We start from the raw sequence: 19,490 nt of genomic DNA, 5'->3' as shown, positions 1-19,490 counted from the left end.
ATACAGAAATTCTATTTGATTCTATTTCTAAGTTCATCAACAAAAAAAGAAGAAATAATCTTGATCCATCCAGACTTGATCCATCTGCGTTTGAATTTGCCGTTGTTTGGCATAATAGTATAATAGACGTAATGATTTTCCTGTTTTGTTCAGAGGATTTACTGACCAAGAACTGAAATGTAATGCTTTAGGCATAAACAGAAAGAAAAAGCTGTTTGTATGAATAGGTTCGGGGTCATGTGTGGGATTTTTGTGGAGGGGGCACCCAAGCCTGATGTTAAGGACAATTTAACAACAGCTAACCTTTTGCAAGGTTTTATAATCAAAAATTAGGCCAGAGAGCAGTCACACCCAGAGGGGCAGGGCAGGGCAGCTGCAACTAATCGTCGACTAATCACTCCGCTACTTAAAGCAGAACTGCGAAGCATTGTTGCCATGTATATGAGCCTTACTGAGTGTTCTTTTGTCTTGTGCCTGTCTCGCCTGCCCTGCCCTGCCCTGCCCTGCCCTGCCCTGCCCTGCCCTGCCCTGCCCTGCCTTGCCTGTCTCGCCTGCCTGCCCTGCCTGTCTCGCCTGCCCTCCAGACCCATCCTCATTGTCTCCCCTGTGTCGTCTCTGTTCGTAGGAGTGACTTCCCCGGCTCCCGACCTCCTGCCTTCCTCTCGACCACTCTTTTGGATTCTCCCCTGGATTATTTGTGTACCGCCTTCCCTATTAAAGTCCCATTCGCCCGCATTCCAGGGTCCGGCCTCTGTTCACTAGGTGTCACAAGAGCCAAACAGCAGCTGAGAACATAGATTTGTCCTTAAGTAAAACCAAACGGTTGCTGGTTCAAGTCTTTGGAGAGTCTTTGCCTGCCCTTGGGAAATGTGTACTTAACCTGAATTGTTACAGTCAAAATAGCAAGTTAGATTTAATTAAAGTCATGGCAACCTGATCACGATAAAGGATCCATAATTTACATTTCAGTAATTTGTTACCTTTTGACTATACTACCCTGTTGCATTACATTAATTTTAGACACATTTATCTATTTATTTAGGTTGCTATAATTTACGTCACCTAAAACCAAAATCTAGGCTCCTTTTTGGTTTATTTATGGTTTGTGTTCTGCACCAAGAGCGTTTTTTTTCTCATGGTTTTCATTTTTGCAGAAGTATTTCCTCATAATTGTATTACAATCGCAGAGTTACCCTCATGGTTCATCAGATGTCATATATAACATCATCTGCCTTGATAAACATGTATTATTTATGCTGTACAGTCTGTTTTACTACAATCTCCCATCTCACGGCCGCACCACAGTTATTGACTGGCAGGGCAGCCATGATCAATAGTTTGTCTGCTTCTCATCCAGTTCCTGTATTTTTCATCAAACAATCAGACTTGAACACCAACCGACACCGAGCTTCTTAAGCTACTATCAGCCAGTACTGGTGCATGTATAAAACCACAGCACAAACCAGGCATACCACTGACACCTCTAGCTCGTAACTGTTTTTAAAGATGGCATTTTATAGACCACTTCATTACAAACCAATAAAAGTCATTCATTAACTGTGTATTTAATGTCATAAACATTGTTTTTTTAAAAACAGCTCCTTTTACAATTGATAATAATCTTATACTATGAAGCTTAATTTCCCCTGTAAATGCAGTGAAATGGAGCTGCTTCTCTTCCCCACAATGATTTCTGGCAGCTAGACTGCAAAGACCAGGCACTTCTGCAGACAGCTGAGTGCGGCTTCTTGGAGCATTTGATCTCTCACCAGCTGCGCTTTACTTGCTTCCAGTTCCTATAAAACACAGGAGTCTTTGTCAGGTGATGTTAGCAAGACTTTGCCTCATTCTCCATTCTATCAGAAAGCTTGAGATGCACACAGCTATCTCTTGCCTATTAGAGCTAACTGACAATGCATTTTTAGCAACACTTTACTTAACGAACAAGTAATGAATAACATATCTGATCTTGTGCGCATTCATCATTCATGAATCAACACATCTTTCATCCTGACTATATTTGTTATATATCATGATCTGTTCATGATTTGTACTTCAGTAGTAACTGAGTTATTATTAAGTATTTGTGTCCCCTCATTGAAGTGTTACCCATTGTTTTGCTCTTTTATGAACCCAGAACAATAGAGAAATATTTATAAAATATATTATGAAAGAAAAGTTACATTCAGACTCTTACAGTTAAAATGTTTTCATAAATGCAATTAGTGGAAACTGCTTAAATGACAAATGATTGCACATCAACAAATAATGTTTACACTTTATTTTAATTTACGTATAAAACATATGCTGAATCAACTAAGATAAAAATCAGGCCCATTCACGTTCTTGGATATCGACCAACAGAATTAAGCGAATTGTCACCTGCAGCTGAATTCTCAAACGTCGTACTGTCTGATTCAATTGTTCGTTTATCGCCTTTGACTGTTTGAGTTGTTCTCGAAGAGCCATTTCTTCGATTTTCTTTTCTTTTAAAATATAGAAGACATAATTTCTCACATTGCTGCTGCACACATGATATATCGAACATATAAAATATACATCAAACATATAAAACTCTCGGTATATTGTTATGAGCCAAAATTAAATCATTAAGAATAAGTATTGGATACAGAACAGGACCTTGTAACTGACAGCTCTAGTGAGGGATGTGAATTATGATTTTTTATATGATTTTTCAATGTCTATTATTTTATATAAATACGTAATTATGTTATCAGTGTGTTAGGTTACCTTCCATGTACTTTATGTAGGTCTCCAGAACACTCTCAATACCGTGCCATTTTGGCCGGAATATAGCTCCACGATCCAAGGTGAGATATTTAGGTCCATCCTCACCGTGGAAGCTGGGATCACTTACTGCCTGAGAGCTTGAACCAGAGATTTTACCACTGTCTATGAGAGAATTGAAAATATATTCTGAACATTCTTAAAATCTCATCTGATGGCCCTGGGTATAGAATTCATTTTAAAAGGTTTTACCCTAAATTCCATATAAGAGCTCAAAGTAGAGTATTTTTACCTTCTTTCTCAGAACAGATTTGGCTGATATCGAAGAGGGTAGAAATTCTGTCCTTTTTATGGATATCCTGCCATATGCTTTTGTTTTGAGTTTGAGAGCGAGAAATTTCCCCTGGTAATTCTCTGTCCTTAAAGCGAGAGAGATTTATAATATCTGGTTTCTGTCTATTGACCTAGTTATGTAAAATCAGAGCCAAACAATAAATCAGTAATACTGTACCATGTCATGTATCTGTGTCGAATTCGAAAATGCTTACTGGTATTCTATAATTTACTCCATATCATTCACAATTGCCTTTAACAATGTCTTACCAAAGCAGGAGCCCATGGTTTTATAATAAGTCTTTCTCTTCTTGGATTACTGTCCTTAGAAAGGTTTTGATCTGAAGATTGCTCACACAGACCTGGGAAAGAAGTATGCAAGTTCTAAAAGCTTATCCAGTATAGGGTAATGTAGCTTATGCGAAGCAACAAGCAAAAAAAAACAAGCAAATTAAGGATGGTATGTGGGGCTCTGGGGGTTAGGACTGATTGTGGTTTGAAGGTTATGGGTTCAAATCCTGTGGTTGGCAGAGTAAGGTTACTGATGGCCCCTTGAGCAAGGGCCTTAATCCCAACCGCTTCAGGGGAGCTGGATGCTGGCTGACTTTGTGCTGTGATCCCCAAATTTGTTCACACCTGTATACAGACCAATAAGTCAAAATATTATGACCACCCCCACATGAAATGAATAATGTCGACTATCTCGTTAAAATGGTACATGTCAAGGACTGAGATATGTTAGACGGTAAGCTGACCCGTGGTACTCGTACTCGACATATTGATTGCAGAGGAAATGGACAGGGATAAAGACCCGAATGAGTCTAACAAGGGCCAGATCAATATGACCGGACAACGGGGTCAGAGAATCTCCAAAACAGCAAAGATTGCGGGGTGCTCAAAGTAAATACCTGCTGAGTGAGTACCTTCTGAGTGAGTACCTGCTGAGTGAGTACCTTCTGAGTGAGTACCTGCTGAGTGAGTACCTGCTGAGTGAGTACCTTCTGAGTGTGTACCTGCTGAGTGAGTATCTTCTGAGTGAGTACCTGCTGAGTGAGTACCTTCTGAGTGAGTACCTGCTGAGTGAATACCTTCTGAGTGAATACCTTCTGTGTGAGTACCTTCTGAGTGAGTACCTGCTGAGTGAGTACCTTCTGAGTGAGTACCTTCTGAGTGAGTACCTTCTGAGTGAATACCTTCTGAGTGAGTACCTTCTGAGTGAGTACCTGCTGAGTGAGTACCTGCTGAGTGAGTACCTTCTGAGTGTGTACCTGCTGAGTGAGTATCTTCTGAGTGAGTACCTGCTGAGTGAGTACCTTCTGAGTGAGTACCTGCTGAGTGAATACCTTCTGAGTGAATACCTTCTGTGTGAGTACCTTCTGAGTGAGTACCTGCTGAGTGAGTACCTTCTGAGTGAGTACCTTCTGAGTGAGTACCTGCTGAGTGAATACCTTCTGAGTGAATACCTTCTGAGTGAGTACCTGCTGAGTGAGTACCTGCTGAGTGGTCAGGATTGGAATAAACTCCAACCTACCAACAGGGTGTTGGGCGGCCAAAACTTGTTGATGCGAGACGTGAGCAAAGGCTATCCTGTGTGGTATGACCAAACAAAAGGGCTACTGTGATAGGATAAATGGAAGATAATTTTAATGACCGTTTTGGCAGTACTCCCTTACGACACACAGGCCATTGAGCCCTGCTGCACATGAGAGTGTGTAACCGCTGCTCACACTTGTGCAATGCTTCACACCTGGCCATTCACATGATACAACAGAATATGGGATTCACCAAACTAGGCAACTTTCTCCTGTCACTTAAAGGTATAGCTCTGATGCGTGCATGACCACTGTAGGCACTTTTGAACGTACCAGACAGGGGTTAGCATATACACTCTGACTGGCTTCTGGCTACTCACTCCAATACGCAGCAGGACCCGATGGCCTGTGTGTCGTAACACAGTATTCCTGTGGCCATCATTAAAATCATCTGCCATTTGTGCCACAAATTCTCTTGGGATAGCTTTTGTTTGCATCTCGCATTGATGAGTCTTAGCCGCTCATCGATTCATGGTTTTTCTCTCAGTAGGTACTCACCACAAGCCGTTCTATTTCAGAAATGCTCTGACCCAGTCATCTAGCCTTAATGATGTGACATTTGTCGAAGTCGCTCAGATCTTTATCCCTGTCCATTTCTCCTGCACTCAGCTTGTCCACTACAAGTGTCGAAATTTAGCATACCGTCTAATACATGTATATCTCAGATTGACACACACCCACAACATTCTAGTTAACATTATTCGCTTCACGTCGGGGTGCTCAGAATGTTTTGACTTATCGGTGTATAGCTGTGTCTCACAGAGAGCAATCTTAGATATTCCCAGTTTCTCGATGGATGTATAAAGTATCACTCTTCCATTGTGTGTGTAAGACAAGGCGGAGGATAACTGCCAATTTGCCCGTTTCTCTGGATTGCAAAAGTAAACCAGAGTACCCAAAGGAAACCCACACAACACAGGCAGAATTTGCAAGCAGCACAGGGTAAGATTTTACCCCTGGAAGTATAGATGTCCCTTCAAAAAGCAGAAAGGTATGCTTACCCCTATTTCTTTGTGGAACCCAAGTTTTTGTCTGATTCCATTCTTCAGCCCGTCTTATTCCACCAGGCTTGGAATCTTGAGATGTTACCAAGCTTCCATTAGAATCTGGACCTTGACACTGACAGCTTGTACCTCTTATTCCCCTAGTGGCACATCCAGGTGCTTCAGGCTGCAGAACATACTCTTGAGCTCTTTGTACCTGAATATTGCTGCAAATTTCTCTCGGAGGAGGTGTCTCAGTATCGACTATATCAAAATGACCAGCATGGATCAGCTCATTAGGGAAGGACCTTGATGGTGGTCTTTCTTGCTTCAGAGGGGGTCGCCAGTGGTTTGGTGTCGCAGTTGGCCCATGATTTTCCATTGTAGATGTAGGCATTTGGGGAGACTCATGAATTTTGGAAGACGCTGCTTGTTTTCTATTCCAGTGAATCTCATTCTTTCCTTTCTGACTGTAATCCAAGCAATGTGACTCTGTTCTTTTCCCCCTGATTTCCTCTCCTGCTTTCTCTAACACAACTGCTTCATTTTGTAATGAAAAACATTTTCTCGTCTTCTTTTGTGAGCTAACAGAGATGAATATATTCAAAATTATAGCAAAATCATGAAACGGATCATGAGTTATTCTATACCTCAGAAACATCATACACACCTGCTGCCACTGTGGTTATTTGGAAAGCCTGCACTTCGCTTTTTCCTCGGCAAAACGTGACTCCTTGTTGGATGCTGCTGTCTTATCGTATTAGAAATAAGACTGATCTCCGTAGCCCAGGGGTGAGCAGATAGTCTCACTGGGTCTCCTTTTAAAACACACAGTGAAAAAAGAGGTGGCAAAATTTGGTGAAAGATTTTCTCTCTCTGGAACAGAACTGTCTCTGTAGCATGGGAGTTACAGCATGAAGGGGAGCCGATGTGTGGTACCCTAGGAACTGGGAGTTAATGGCCTTGCTTAAGGGCCCATGGACATGTGAGTGTTCTGCAAGGCCAGGGACTTAACCAACAACCTTCCTGTCACAGGCACAGAGGCTTAGCCCACTGAACCACTCAACCCACCCCCTCTCAAAATACACCCAGCTATATGTGGAAAAACACATCTATATGTACAAAAATGGGAAAGCAGCTCGGACTGCTCTCCATTTCAGGAAAAAAAATATTAACAATATGAAATAAGATTAAGATTTCACAGATGAAGTCTGAAAAGAGCCTAAAGATTCTTAAGTAACAGCAATGCAATTTCCTAAGCAATCAAAGATTATTTGCTCTCAAGTAAACATATTAATATTTCATTTAAAGATATTGTACTGTAAGACTCCATGCCTTGCATTGAATGAGCAAACCAGGGCCTGAGGTCAATTTCTTCTTCTTTGTGGAGGTCATGACTTGATGAGTAAGGGGGACCAGCACTGCTCTCTTCATTCACACGGGGCTTCTGGCAAAAGCCATGCAGTTTACTCTCCAAATATGCCCCCCTTTTCTCATTTCTGAGCTCTGTTAGACCGCCCCTCTTCTGGGGCTGAGCTTTGGCACAGCACACATCTCTTTCCAAAGCTGAATGAGTAATGTTCCCATTCTTTCTCCCTCTGACTACAGGACTTGGTGATTCTTCCTTCATCCATCTGTTTAAGGACCGGTAACTGTTACGGCAACACAAACATAAAAAATACAACCTTCTTTAAATAAAAAAAAAATCTGAAAAAGTCTTAGTAATGTTTTTAAAATGACAAAATAAAAACAGTGTAAACAGGAAATAAGTTTAGGTCTCTGTCTCTGTGACGTAGACCTCAGCTTCTGAGATGTCAGCCAGCAATGTACTCAAAAGGTTTGCTTGTTTGATATGGTCTTTGGTGCAGACAGTCTAGGTCAGGAGTATTCAACCGGCGGACTCCAGTCCAGATTTGGATTGAAACGCAATTTAATTCAGACCCTGTGATTCTATTGATTTACAAAATACATTTACCTTTGTAAGAAGGGCTGTAGCTGGAGGTAAGGCAGAAAGTGCGGGTACAGATATGGGTATGGGATGGCCACAGGTGGGTTGGGCATGTTTGAGAAGGGGAGGGACAGCTGCAGGGTATCTCTGTAGGCATATGGGTAGAATTCCATGGGGGACCGATCTGCAACGTGACGCTGTGAAGACTCCATTTCAGGTGCCGCTCTCTGTTTACTGAACAGCACAAATAGTTCTACATTACTGTACATTCTTAGCATCAGCATTACACAATCTTTTTATAGCTCTGCTTTGGCTAATATGCTACTTTTACTGTACTTCAGTTTATGTATTATTTGGTTCAAATGAAACATATTAATGCATTATTTAATATGTAATAAATTTAGCTGTATATAATAACTTTGTTTTCATCAAAGGTGGACAAAACTGAATTTTAACTGTCTATAAACTATCACTCCACAGACTCCCGTAAAAATTGTCAATCAGTTGATTAGCTCTACTAAGCTATATTTTGTGACCTTGCAATGATACTTTATAACTAATTTATCTAATTACTTTTGGTCCTCACAGTGTAATATAAACCTATTCCACATACACACACACGGGTTTGTAATTATATCTTTGTGGGGACTATCCATTCATTTCTATGGAGAAATCTCTAATCCTAACACGACAAACTTAACCCCTACCCAGCCCTAAACTTAATCATAAACAGCCAAACAAAATACGAGACTTTTGGTATTTTTAGTTTTTCGATTGCATTCACAGGCCTTTGCTGTGAATAACCCTCGCTGCTACCATACAGTGACTCAAATACTGTATCCAGACTGATACCACCGTTAATTTGCACTGTATCTTGTCTTGTCTTGTCAGTCTGCACTGTTATGCTGTCCTGTCTGCACTTATGATGTTGCTCTGTCTTTGTCCTGCTCTGTGTTGCACCATGGTCCTGGAGGAACGTTACCTCATTTCTCTATATACTGTGTGTATGGTTAAAATGACAATAAAAACCTACTTGACTTGACTTTGTGGGGACCTGAAAAATGGTCCCCACAATGTAAAAATAACAGGTTTTTATTACATTGTGGGGAACATTTGATCTACAAAATGTAATATAAACATAATCAACACACACACACACACACTCATACTTGCAGTGTGACCTTAGCCCCATTGCTGCCTGGTTTTATTGTTCTGCCTTGTAACAAACACACCATGAGTGCAAAATTAAAGTATAAGGAAAACCTTCAGCCAATTAGATTGCTGAATGTTGCATTACCTCCAGTATAGCCTTAAGACTGGACTTGCTAAACATGATATAGACATTGCAGAGAAATTCACTTCTGTAGAGCATGCAGTCTAAGTGTCTTTGCTTCATAAAGGGCATCCTGAAGCCCCCAGGATGGTGCTCCACCTCAAATGACCCTTAACCTCAGAATGACCCTTAACCCCCCAATCACAATTCAGGGGTCCCTAAAAGTTAATAATATTTTTGTGGGAGTAATGACCATATGTCCCAATGCTTTTGTCCATATAGTGTATGTTAAAATATGACCTATGAGAAATTCAGTTCAATTCACTTCGATTCAAATCACTTTATTTATCTCCAAGGGGCAATATGGAGTAGCACAGCAACCTGTGATGCCCGGCCCGTCCGCTCCTCGTGTGTGCCATGCTCCCCTGATTACCCACGTGTTCTTTCCCGATTGTACCCAGCTGTGTCTAGTTACTTTGATCAGTCCTGTGTATTTAAGTCCTGGTCTCCCCGGTTTCCCTTGTCCGTCATTGACGTTAGTCTTTGTCAGATGTTCCCTAGTCCTTTATTTCATAAATCCCCATTTACCCCATACTCCGCCTGTCTGCCTGCTCCTTTCCCGATCGCCCTGCCTGAGCGATCCCCCGCTCACCCAGCGATCCCGGCGAAGTGTGACACAACCATTCACACATAATAATAAATACAGTATAAAATGAAAGTTTTTTAGATTCCACAGAAGCCATATAACCATGATGAATAATTCATAATTAATTTTTCTGAAGATATAGTTTCTCACTTGAGAGTGTAGGATGCAAAAGAAAATTTGAATTCAGTGTTTAATTTGGTCATTTGTGGTTTATTATAGGCATAATTTTGCTTTAAGGTACCCAAATATAGACAGGATATGCACAGTATGGCTAGTTTAATAGGCTAAAAAATTATATTTATGCCACAAAGATGACAATAATATGGATGGAAATCACATGTATATTGATTTGATCTCACCTGAGAACTCACCGGACTGGAGTGATATAGTGGCCTGGTACCTGATATTCTGCATTTCCCTGTTTCATTATATATTTCTCGGGTTTTTGTAAGATTTCCTGTTAATATAAATAAGAAGTCAGCGAAAGTAAATTCAATTTTTTTTCTTTGTCTTTTTACATGAAAATATATGATTGAGATGACTCTCAATCTCCAACTTCTCAGAGAATATTAGTATTAGACCACGGCATATTTTAGGAGATGTAACTTTAAAGTTTCCTGGTCTATTACTTGCATATAAAAATGTTTTTATACCAAGGCAGAACTCTTGCACATATATTTTGTGTTTTCTTCGTCAGAAAAATTCATAGCGGGCCAAAAATTGGCCTTTGCCAAAGTCATTGTACAAATCGACATGATATGTGCAGTTATTCCTGAAAACGATGCCAGTCCATTCAAGCCAACACAGATCTTCAGCATCTTTTGAATTGTGATTTCACACTCACTATACCAAACAATGAATCTGTCCCTCTGATAGCTTCATGTCATACAGGTGAGGAAAATGCTCTACCATAGCTTGTGTTTTTCTTTGCAGGCATTTTGACCGTTATTATGAAAATTCTCAACCACTAGGTGGTGACCATGAGCTAGCATAATTTCAAATTATTATAATGAAAGAATACATAGTAAGTAATTGAGTCACAATATACCAATACAACTTGAGATATTTTGCGATTACATTTAGCCCATAACTCATTTTTTTACAGACTCAGTTAAAATTAAGCATGAAGAACTGACAAAAAAGTCACATTGGTACCTAAATATTTCATCATGTCTAAGAACTACCTTAAGATACAGAAAAACATTTTTTTTTTGCTTAGGGGGTCTAACCTGAGTGGTCTCTCCATTCCAAGAGTTTGGAGTCTGAGATGATTGAGGACTGTAGACCTTTGGTGCAGATTCACCTGGTTTTTGGGTCACAGGAAGGTTTTTCCTAAGGACAAAACCTGGGTTCTTTTGCCTTGCTGATGTAGTCGAGATGTCACCCACACCTCTGGACACATCTGAACCACCAACAGCATAGGAGAAGCATTAGAAACATTTCTATGTCTCTCCTTACAAGCACAATTACTAACTGTTTGTCCAGTTGGTGTTACGACGAGATTACAGAACATACTCATTGTTATCTGGGAATCAGTGAAAAACTGTTTTTTTTTTGTTTGCTTGTTTTGCAGACATCTTGAGAAAGATGCACATATATTTATGAGTTAATATTCCTTCTAGAGTACAAATACATTTTACTGAAGACTTGATATCTTTGAATGTCATTAGCCTTCTGGTCCGGATATGAGGCCAGCATAATTGTCAGATTTCATGTTATATATTGATTGCGTAACTGAAATTTTGTATTCAGCAACTTCCTTTTAACAAAGGAAATGCTTCCTTTCTGGAGATATGTTTGCTAAAATTTGCGACTCGCTTTCAGATAATGCCTCTAAATCTTAGACTGACAGTGTCATGCTAGGTGTTAACATTCTTGCAGGAAAATTAAAGTCAACCTTATTAATGTCATTGTATGCATGCACAATGAAATGAGGTAGCGCTCTTTGAAAGTGAGAATCACATATAATAATGTAATAATTATACATAATAATGCTTAAAATGACAGCAGAATAGAATAAATAACATAAGAAAATGTGCCACAGTTAGTGTGCTGAGGATGTTCCCATGTCTGAACCTTGGGGAGTCCCTGCCAGTTTGACGACATCTGTGTGACCCCCAGGGATTTTGGAAGCATCTGTAGATGCAGAGCTTTGGGAAGCCAGCGGTCTGCAGCAGTATGTGATGTTCCTTGGGGTGCGTTGGTTGGCGTGGCCTACAGGTGCCGTGCTCTTCACAGTGAAGTCCAGTGTCTCCTGCCTTACTTCTGCAAGGAAATAGCTCAGGTTTTATTTATTACTAGCCTGAACGCGAGGGCACAGATTTGAGTATGGATGGTACAGTAGGCACATGTGCCCACTGATACTGTGTAATTATCATGCATGGGTGGGGCAGTTTGGGGCTGACTTGGTGCAAACAATGTTGAAAATAAATCTACCCCTGAACCTGAATATTTATTAATCATGTAAGCTGTAGTATTAATGTCCACATACTACAATGATTAACAGCACTTTTTAAATATTGAGTTGTTAATACTGAGTACATACAGTAATATAAATTATCCATGCACCCTTCCATTTTCTGCAACAGTTTGTCCTATTCAGGGTCATGTAGGGGTGGGGTCAAGAGTATCATGGAGGCGATGTATGGGCATAAGGCAGGAAATAACTAAGAATGGGCCACCAACCAATCACAGGGCACAAATCACACACCATTCACCCCTATGGGCAATCTGGGAACTCCAATTAACCTCAGTATGTTTTCGGACTATGAGGGGAAACCCAGAGGGAACCCCACGACAACACAGGGAGAACATGCAAACTCTTGGCTGAGACTCAAACGCTGGCCCCAGAGGTGGGGGGGCAACAGTGCTAACTACTGTATCAACATGCTTTTCCCCAACACCGATTATTTTGGGTAAAATTTTGTAAATTATTCATTGGGAAAATACATATCTAAAGCAGAAGCAGGGCTGTAAAGATACTGATACACTGTGTTCAGGTTACTTTATTTGTACCTGTAGGTAGATTTGGGGCGTAGTCATGTCATACATCCTACATACACACGTCAACACAGGAACAACTGACAACAAAACAGATGAAAAAACGCTACGATCTATTTATCAGAGTGATGGCTGCTGGAACAAAGCTGTCTTTAAATCTTTTCGTTCTACATTTTGGGACCATTAACCTTCATCCAGAGGGAAGAAACTGAAACTCACTGTGCAGATGGTGTGAGATGTCAAGAAGAACTGGACCAGCCAACCGCTGTAACTGTCTGGTGTGCAGGGATGCTGTATTCAGCTCTGGCTCACCAATCTTACTGAGTGAGTTTATGTTCTTTACAGATAAATGTCCAAAACATGACATCATGGAAAAGGGTAAAATAGATTCTATAAAAGCACGATAAAATAAAGTCATAATAGTCTTATCAATGTGGAAGTGAGAAAACCTTCTTAGACATGAGTGTCTATGGAGACCTTTTTTTGCGCACAACTTCAGAGTTTGCTTCAAATTTTAATTTTGAATCAATAATGGTTCTAAGATATTTATAGGATTGAACACATTCCACCATCTGACCCTTAATGGATGAGACCTCCTCTGGGTGCATGTTCTGAAGTCAATTGACATATCTTTTGTCTTAGACATGTTTAATTGAAGGTAGGACTCATCACACCATTTAACAAAGTCATCCAGGACTGGATCGTGGCTTTTCTCATTATCCTGGAGCAGACTGACAATAACAGAGTCGTCTGCATACTGTGTGCCTCTCATTCTTCTGCATCTCCAATCAATGCCGGTATCCTTGCAGACATAACTATGATTAATATTTGTAATTGAATATTGTTGTTGAAAAGTGCTAATTTTTTGTGTTCCGTCATGCACTATGCCATTTTATGCCATTTCATTATGGTTGCACGTATCGTTAAGATAATATTAGCGTTGACGAAGCACCATCTAAGGAACCACCATCTAAAACAGGTCAGAATGAGTGTGGTTTCCCACAAAACCTTCAGACATTCTACCTGCTTCTGCAAAACCCTGAACTGTCGCTGTTCCACATATTCTGCTCACTTACTTCAAAGAGCCTTACCAAGAACAGAAGTAAAGCAGGCCAGCACTTTTTTCATTATATCAATAAAAATGTACTACCTTACCCTCAGAAACTGAGTGTTGTGTGAGGTGGGTTTGGGGAGAGGTTTGGGAACTGAAGCGGTGTTCACCCAGTCAATTAGTGATATATGTCATTTTTTGGAGAACAGAAGAATTTTTTTTAATGTTTCTATTCATTTGCATATATTATAATGTTAAATTGTATGTTTTCTACTAAATGAATATACACTAGTCAGATAAACGGCGATAAAAAGCATTTTCCTTGGAATTTTCTTTTGCACGTACGTATCATATATTCCATCTGACATTGCCCCAGAAATAACACGTCTTTCTTAACCAGCGTCAAACGGCATGTTTTTCCATCGCCAATCACGAAAGCCGTGTCTGCAGTCACGCTCATGACACTTTTGTTCGCATCTTTCATTCGTCGTTGCTGCAAGCTTGCGGTTTCCCTACATATCAGTCTACGAGGAGCCCTTTGATCGCATCAGTACCATCTTACTTGCTAATCTGCACCACACAGAGCTTCCGTCACTTCTCACCGCAAGGCAAAGAAACCTGCAGGTCATTACGAAGTTCAAATAAGCAGTGAGGGAAATGCGCAACTCCCTTTTTTTCTTTTAAAGGTAAGTGCACAATGACAATGGGCTAACCTTCCCTTTAATGCTGCTGATACAAATCCCAACGTGTGGATCGGCTCCTCGCAACCCTGATTTCTTGAGCGCGCCACTAAAATTTTAGTTTCATAATTTTAATGGTCATGTACATTATTAATACATGCTTGAAAATGTCATTAGTCTGCCTTTTAAAATGAATACATTTATGAAATAATTTTAACAATTTTTTGGCCTATAAAGTCAAATAAAAGAATTATCTAAATAAAATAAATTTACTAATATACGGTTAAAAGTTTCACAAGTGGTGAAATAAAAGGAACATATTTGATTTAAATAATATTCATGTTGTTTAATATTTGCTCAACAGAAATCCTTTAGGAATTTCTGTTACTTTTTTTTGAAGTAATGCATTAATATGCTGACCCTCATCATCATCATCATCATTAAAATCATCTTGTGAAACACATTTGTGAATGCAGGCGATATCCATACATGTCGCATGACTGCATGGACTCTTAAGCATTGCGGTCCTGTGTCTCCTGACTCACCCTCAAGTGTCCCAGACTTCATGGTGCTGCCCAGATTCATGGTCCCGAAGGTGTTCAGACAGTGGGACGCCGATGTCGGTGTACGTACTCGTCCCCCTGCTTCTCCTCTCTGCATGTGGCTCAAGCTGACTCCGTCCTTCACCTCCTCACTTGACGCTTTTTAGGAGGAAGTAGGCGATTCTCACCTCCAGGGCTGTCAGCTCTGCACCGTGCTCACTCACAGGCGCTCGCATACATGCCACACGCAGGCAGATGCGATACAGGCACCAAAGTCTCACTTCCTCCGCCGTTCTCTGTTTGAGTCGCCTCTTCGTGGGAGGGGGTTTCTAATTGTACGGCTGTCTGGGCTGCTAAGCTGCGTGAGATGCTCAGATTGATAACAGCCAGTAGCCCTGTAACAGGATGTGGAAACCAAAGAACAGAAGTGCCACCGGATGTCACACTCACGTTACAGTACAAGTCGAAAGGTCATATCACCTGCTTTACTGGAAATACTCCCAACTACAATAATGCCTTTTGATTTTATTATCACTGTGTGTCAATATGAACATCACTTGCATGGATTTTTTTTTCCAGAATTTTTTAAACAACTGATAATTTAAGTCGGGTTTCAAAAGACCCGTGACATTTCACTATAACACATATGCAAAAAACTCAGGCACATATTGAAGCACTTGACGTGTGAAACCAATCTGATGCCGACGATCATGTGCGTCCGTCAGTGCCGTGCGCAATAAGTGATATGATTAACGTGAACCTGAAATATCAGACTTCACCAACCTGCCTAATCTATGTTTATACAACCTGGTCAACTTCCCCATGAAGTACACAGGCCAACTCTTATCCTGTAAATCTATGCTTCAGTCATCAGGCATTATAAAAAAAGTGCCCAATGGACCCATGTACATTAGAATTAGGTGATCAGTGGTCATTGTTAACACACCACAGCACACAGTGCACAACAACGAAATGTGTCCTCTGCATTTAACCCATATGTGACAATGTGACATGGCAGGGGGCAGCTAATTCAGCACCCGGAGAGCAGTGCTTGGAGGTGGTACCTTGCTCAGGGTACCTCAGTGGTGCCTTGCTGGTTGGGGATTCAAACCAGCAATATTTCAAATACAAGTGCACTTCCCTAACCACAGGCCCTCCGTAATCTGGAAAAAACACTTGAATTTTTTTTGGCCCCTTGGTGAGCGAGATATTTTGGATTTTAATACAGTTTACGGTACTAAAATGGCGCAAAAGATACGAGAAACACAAGATACAAAGATCACTGTGAGATTGCTGCAAGGTATGATGTGAGAGGTTATCGTAAACACACCTGGGACCCTCCAGACCAGCGCTGTACATATATTTTAAACATTTATTAGTTACTAAAATTTCTGTGTTTCACATTTCACATTTTGCAGTTTCCTCTATCTTATCATGTTGAGTTGCACATCGATATTAGACAGCACAGATTAGAGAAACACCACTGAGTTAAATGATTTATAGCATCATGATCTTGTGCAATGAAACCAAACCCAACTGAATCAGAGAGACAGGATTATCACCTTGATAGGCCTTCAGCAGAGTTGGCTGAGTGGGTTAGCAGGTTGAGTTGAGCAGCACAACATGCTTATTTGGATTTCCTTCAGTTAGATTTGCAAGAGTGGTTTACGTTTCGGCCTTGGAAGTGTCTTTGCAAAATAGCAAGAAAATGTAAACTCTACATTCAGAGTTGAGAGGCAGGACTCAGGAGTCAGGATTCTGACCCTCAGCCTTAGGAGCACTAAAGCTACAGTACTGCGGCAACCCTCCTTTCTACAAGAGTGATGCGGTCTTTTATGTACTGGTGAAATACCACAGTAAAAAAAGACTCCCATAGTTTCTATGGTCTGTAATACTACCCCATATGTCAAGGAAAAGTGCTATTATATTATATTATATTATATTGTTATTTTTTTGTTATTATGTCATTAGTAATATTACTACAGGCAAAGATTCAGGGCCATATAGGCAGTAGGGGTTGTTGTGAAGTACATCGTAAATCATTCTATATTATTAAAAGGATTTATCATGAATCTAAGCATCTGTTCTAATATGCATAATGTTTTATTTCTATTAAAAGTATAATCTGCTGTATTGTGTTCTAAAAAATATCTGGATAAATCGACACTTCTACTTATTTTATTCATTTCTATACAGTGGAGGTAAAATGCTTATTTTATCTATATGTCTGACCCAAAACACATTTGCTTGTCATTCCTGGTGGACACCCTGCTGGGATCTTATCAACTATTTGCTCCTATTCTTACACACAGAATAGTCCATTTTAGGCAGTTGTCCCTTTAAATTTCCGTACGATTGCTGTAATTAGAGGTCGGCGCCCCGTAGAAGTCGGTAGCGTTTGGCTGGGGCACCTGACGCTGGCATGTTGCCCTTGCGGTCACCCGAATTCCGCTATGGTCACAGGTCCACGTAAAATGGACTCGTTGGAAGCTACTGTCTTGTAAGCGACAGTTGGAAATTCAGATTTGAGGTGGTGTTTATCTGTTTGGTTGGGGGGAAATCCTGAAACGGCGTTAGTTATTGCTGCTTTCCCTGCTCTACTCCCACGGCTGCTTTGCCTGCTCTACTACCACGGCTGCTTTGCCTGCTCTACTCCCACGGCTGCTTTGCCTGCTCTACTCCCACGGCTGCTTTGCCTGCTCTACTACCACGGCTGCTTTGCCTGCTCTCTACTACCACGGCTGCTTTGCCTGCTCTACTCCCACGGCTGCTTTGCCTGCTCTACTACCACGGCTGCTTTGCCTGCTCTACTACCACGGCTGCTTTGCCTGCTCTCTACTACCACGGCTGCTTTGCCTGCTCTCTACTACCACGGCTGCTTTGCCTGCTCTCTACTACCACGGCTGCTTTGCCTGCTCTACTCCCACGGCTGCTTTGCCTGCGCTACTACCACGGCTGCTTTGCCTGCTCTACTACCACGGCTGCTTTGCCTGCTCTACTCCCACGGCTGCTTTGCCTGCTCTCTACTACCACGGCTGCTTTGCCTGCTCTCTACTACCACGGCTGCTTTGCCTGCTCTCGACTACCACGGCTGCTTTGCCTGCTCTCTACTACCACAGCTGCTTTGCCTGCTCTACTACCACGGCTGCTTTGCCTGCTCTACTCCCACGGCTGCTTTGCCTGCTCTCTACTACCACGGCTGCTTTGCCTGCTCTCTACTACCACGCTGCTTTGCCTGTTCTACTACCACGGCTGCTTTGCCTGCTATACTACCACGGCTGCTTTGCCTGCTCTCTACTACCACGGCTGCTTTGCCTGCTCTCTACTACCACGGCTGCTTTGCCTGCTCTACTACCACAGCTGCTTTGCCTGCTCTCTACTACCACGCTGCTTTGCCTGTTCTACTACCACAGCTGCTTTGCCTGCTCTACTACCACGGCTGCTTTGCCTGCTCTCTACTACCACGGCTGCTTTGCCTGCTCTACTACCACGGCTGCTTTGCCTGCTCGCTACTACCACGGCTGCTTTGCCTGCTCTCTACTACCACAGCTGCTTTGCCATGCTCTCTACTACCACGGCTGCTTTGCCTGCTATACTACCACGGCTGCTTTGCCTGCTCTCTACTACCACGGCTGCTTTGCCTGCTCTCTACTACCACGGCTGCTTTGCCTGCTCTACTACCACAGCTGCTTTGCCTGCTCTCTACTACCACGCTGCTTTGCCTGTTCTACTACCACAGCTGCTTTGCCTGCTCTACTACCACGGCTGCTTTGCCTGCTCTCTACTACCACGGCTGCTTTGCCTGCTCTACTACCACGGCTGCTTTGCCTGCTCGCTACTACCACGGCTGCTTTGCCTGCTCTCTACTACCACGGCTGCTTTGCCTGCTCTACTACCACAGCTGCTTTGCCTGCTCTCTACTACCACGGCTGCTTTGCCTGCTCTCTATTACCACGGCTGCTTTGCCTGCTCTCTACTACCACGGCTGCTTTGCCTGCTCTCTACTACCACGGCTGCTTTGCCTGCTCTACTACCACAGCTGCTTTGCCTGCTCTCTACTACCACAGCTGCTTTGCTTGCTCTCTACTACCACAGCTGCTTTGCTTGCTCTCTACTACCACGCTGCTTTGCCTGTTCTACTACCACGGCTGCTTTGCCTGCTCTCTACTACCACGGCTGCTTTGCCTGCTCTACTACCACGGCTGCTTTGCCTGCTCTCTACTACCACGGCTGCTTTGCCTGCTCTACTACCACGGCTGCTTTGCCTGCTCTACTACCACAGCTGCTTTGCCTGCCCTACTAGTACAGCTGCTGTTTGGTTTGCCAGCCTGCTCTACAGCTACTGCCACTGCTGCTGCTTTGCCTCTTTGCTGTACTGTGAACAAGTGGATCTGCTGACTGCATTTCATCCTTTTAACGGGTTATTCCAGTGTTAATTGTATGGAGTGGGGTTTTGTATTTTTATTTGTGTTTTGAGATTGGGGTTTTTCTCTGTTTTGGAACTGTACACCACTAGTGGGAGGCCCCTGATTCCTTGTGCTGCTGATGACCAGTGGTTAGAGGTGACTGGCTGTAAGATATGTGAGGGTGGTCCCTCTGATGGTGTACGTGTTATTTGTTAAATTGAAGCTGAGAGCCCAAGGAGTAGGGGAATGTTAATGTGGCTGGACGTTGTGTTGTGTGCAGTTGTCCGG

General features: G+C 42.0%; 1 protein-coding gene and 1 long non-coding RNA gene across 6 annotated transcripts; both read right to left on the bottom strand.

The window, feature by feature from the left end:
- Positions 1–1,546: 1,546 nt before the first annotated feature.
- LOC125747194 (uncharacterized) lies at positions 1,547–15,116 on the bottom strand. Of its 3 annotated transcripts, none has more exons than XM_049022125.1 (13): positions 14,800–15,116; positions 11,600–11,788; positions 10,753–10,925; positions 9,895–9,980; positions 7,632–7,838; positions 6,992–7,308; positions 6,327–6,474; positions 5,675–6,240; positions 3,352–3,443; positions 3,041–3,167; positions 2,752–2,913; positions 2,383–2,486; positions 1,547–1,796 (listed from the first exon to the last, which is right to left on the bottom strand). In XM_049022125.1, exons 1-13 carry the CDS (start codon positions 14,912–14,914, stop codon positions 1,701–1,703), a joined length of 2,382 nt encoding a protein of 793 aa, XP_048878082.1. In that variant the 5' UTR covers positions 14,915–15,116; the 3' UTR covers positions 1,547–1,700. The 3 variants fall into 3 exon arrangements, with proteins under 3 accessions (XP_048878082.1, XP_048878073.1, XP_048878063.1); XM_049022116.1 differs by having other exon boundaries at positions 3,041–3,212; positions 6,992–7,290; XM_049022106.1 differs by having other exon boundaries at positions 3,041–3,212; positions 14,800–15,115.
- Positions 3,518–4,815, bottom strand: LOC125747209 (uncharacterized). 3 transcript variants are annotated; one of them, XR_007399253.1, is made up of 4 exons: positions 4,515–4,815; positions 4,200–4,244; positions 4,155–4,169; positions 3,518–4,034 (listed from the first exon to the last, which is right to left on the bottom strand). It is a non-coding gene; the product is annotated as an uncharacterized LOC125747209 (long non-coding RNA). The 3 variants fall into 3 exon arrangements; XR_007399247.1 differs by lacking the exons at positions 4,155–4,169; positions 4,200–4,244 and adding an exon at positions 4,410–4,424 and having other exon boundaries at positions 4,500–4,815; XR_007399242.1 differs by lacking the exon at positions 4,200–4,244 and having other exon boundaries at positions 4,500–4,815.
- Positions 15,117–19,490: the final 4,374 nt, after the last annotated feature.

The sequence above is a fragment of the Brienomyrus brachyistius genome, chromosome 1 (genome assembly GCF_023856365.1).
Source record: "Brienomyrus brachyistius isolate T26 chromosome 1, BBRACH_0.4, whole genome shotgun sequence".
In the NCBI taxonomy this organism is placed as follows: Eukaryota; Metazoa; Chordata; class Actinopteri; order Osteoglossiformes; family Mormyridae; genus Brienomyrus; species Brienomyrus brachyistius.
Note: the sequence above shows the minus strand (reverse complement) of the source record. Positions and strands in the feature narration are given on the sequence as shown.

What these genes read in the sequence shown, in the direction of transcription:
- LOC125747194 (XM_049022106.1), bottom strand. Translation starts at nt 14,914, where the DNA reads ATGCAGAGAGGAGAAGCAGGGGGACGAGTACGTACACCGACATCGGCG. An exon ending in GGTTCCACAAAGAAATAGGG is followed by an intron (nt 3,444 to 5,674) that starts GTAAGCATACCT and finishes CTTCTTTCCCAG; the next exon opens with GTCTGTGTGAGCAATCTTCA. An exon ending in AACCATGGGCTCCTGCTTTG is followed by an intron (nt 3,213 to 3,351) that starts GTAAGACATTGT and finishes TTACATAACTAG; the next exon opens with GTCAATAGACAGAAACCAGA.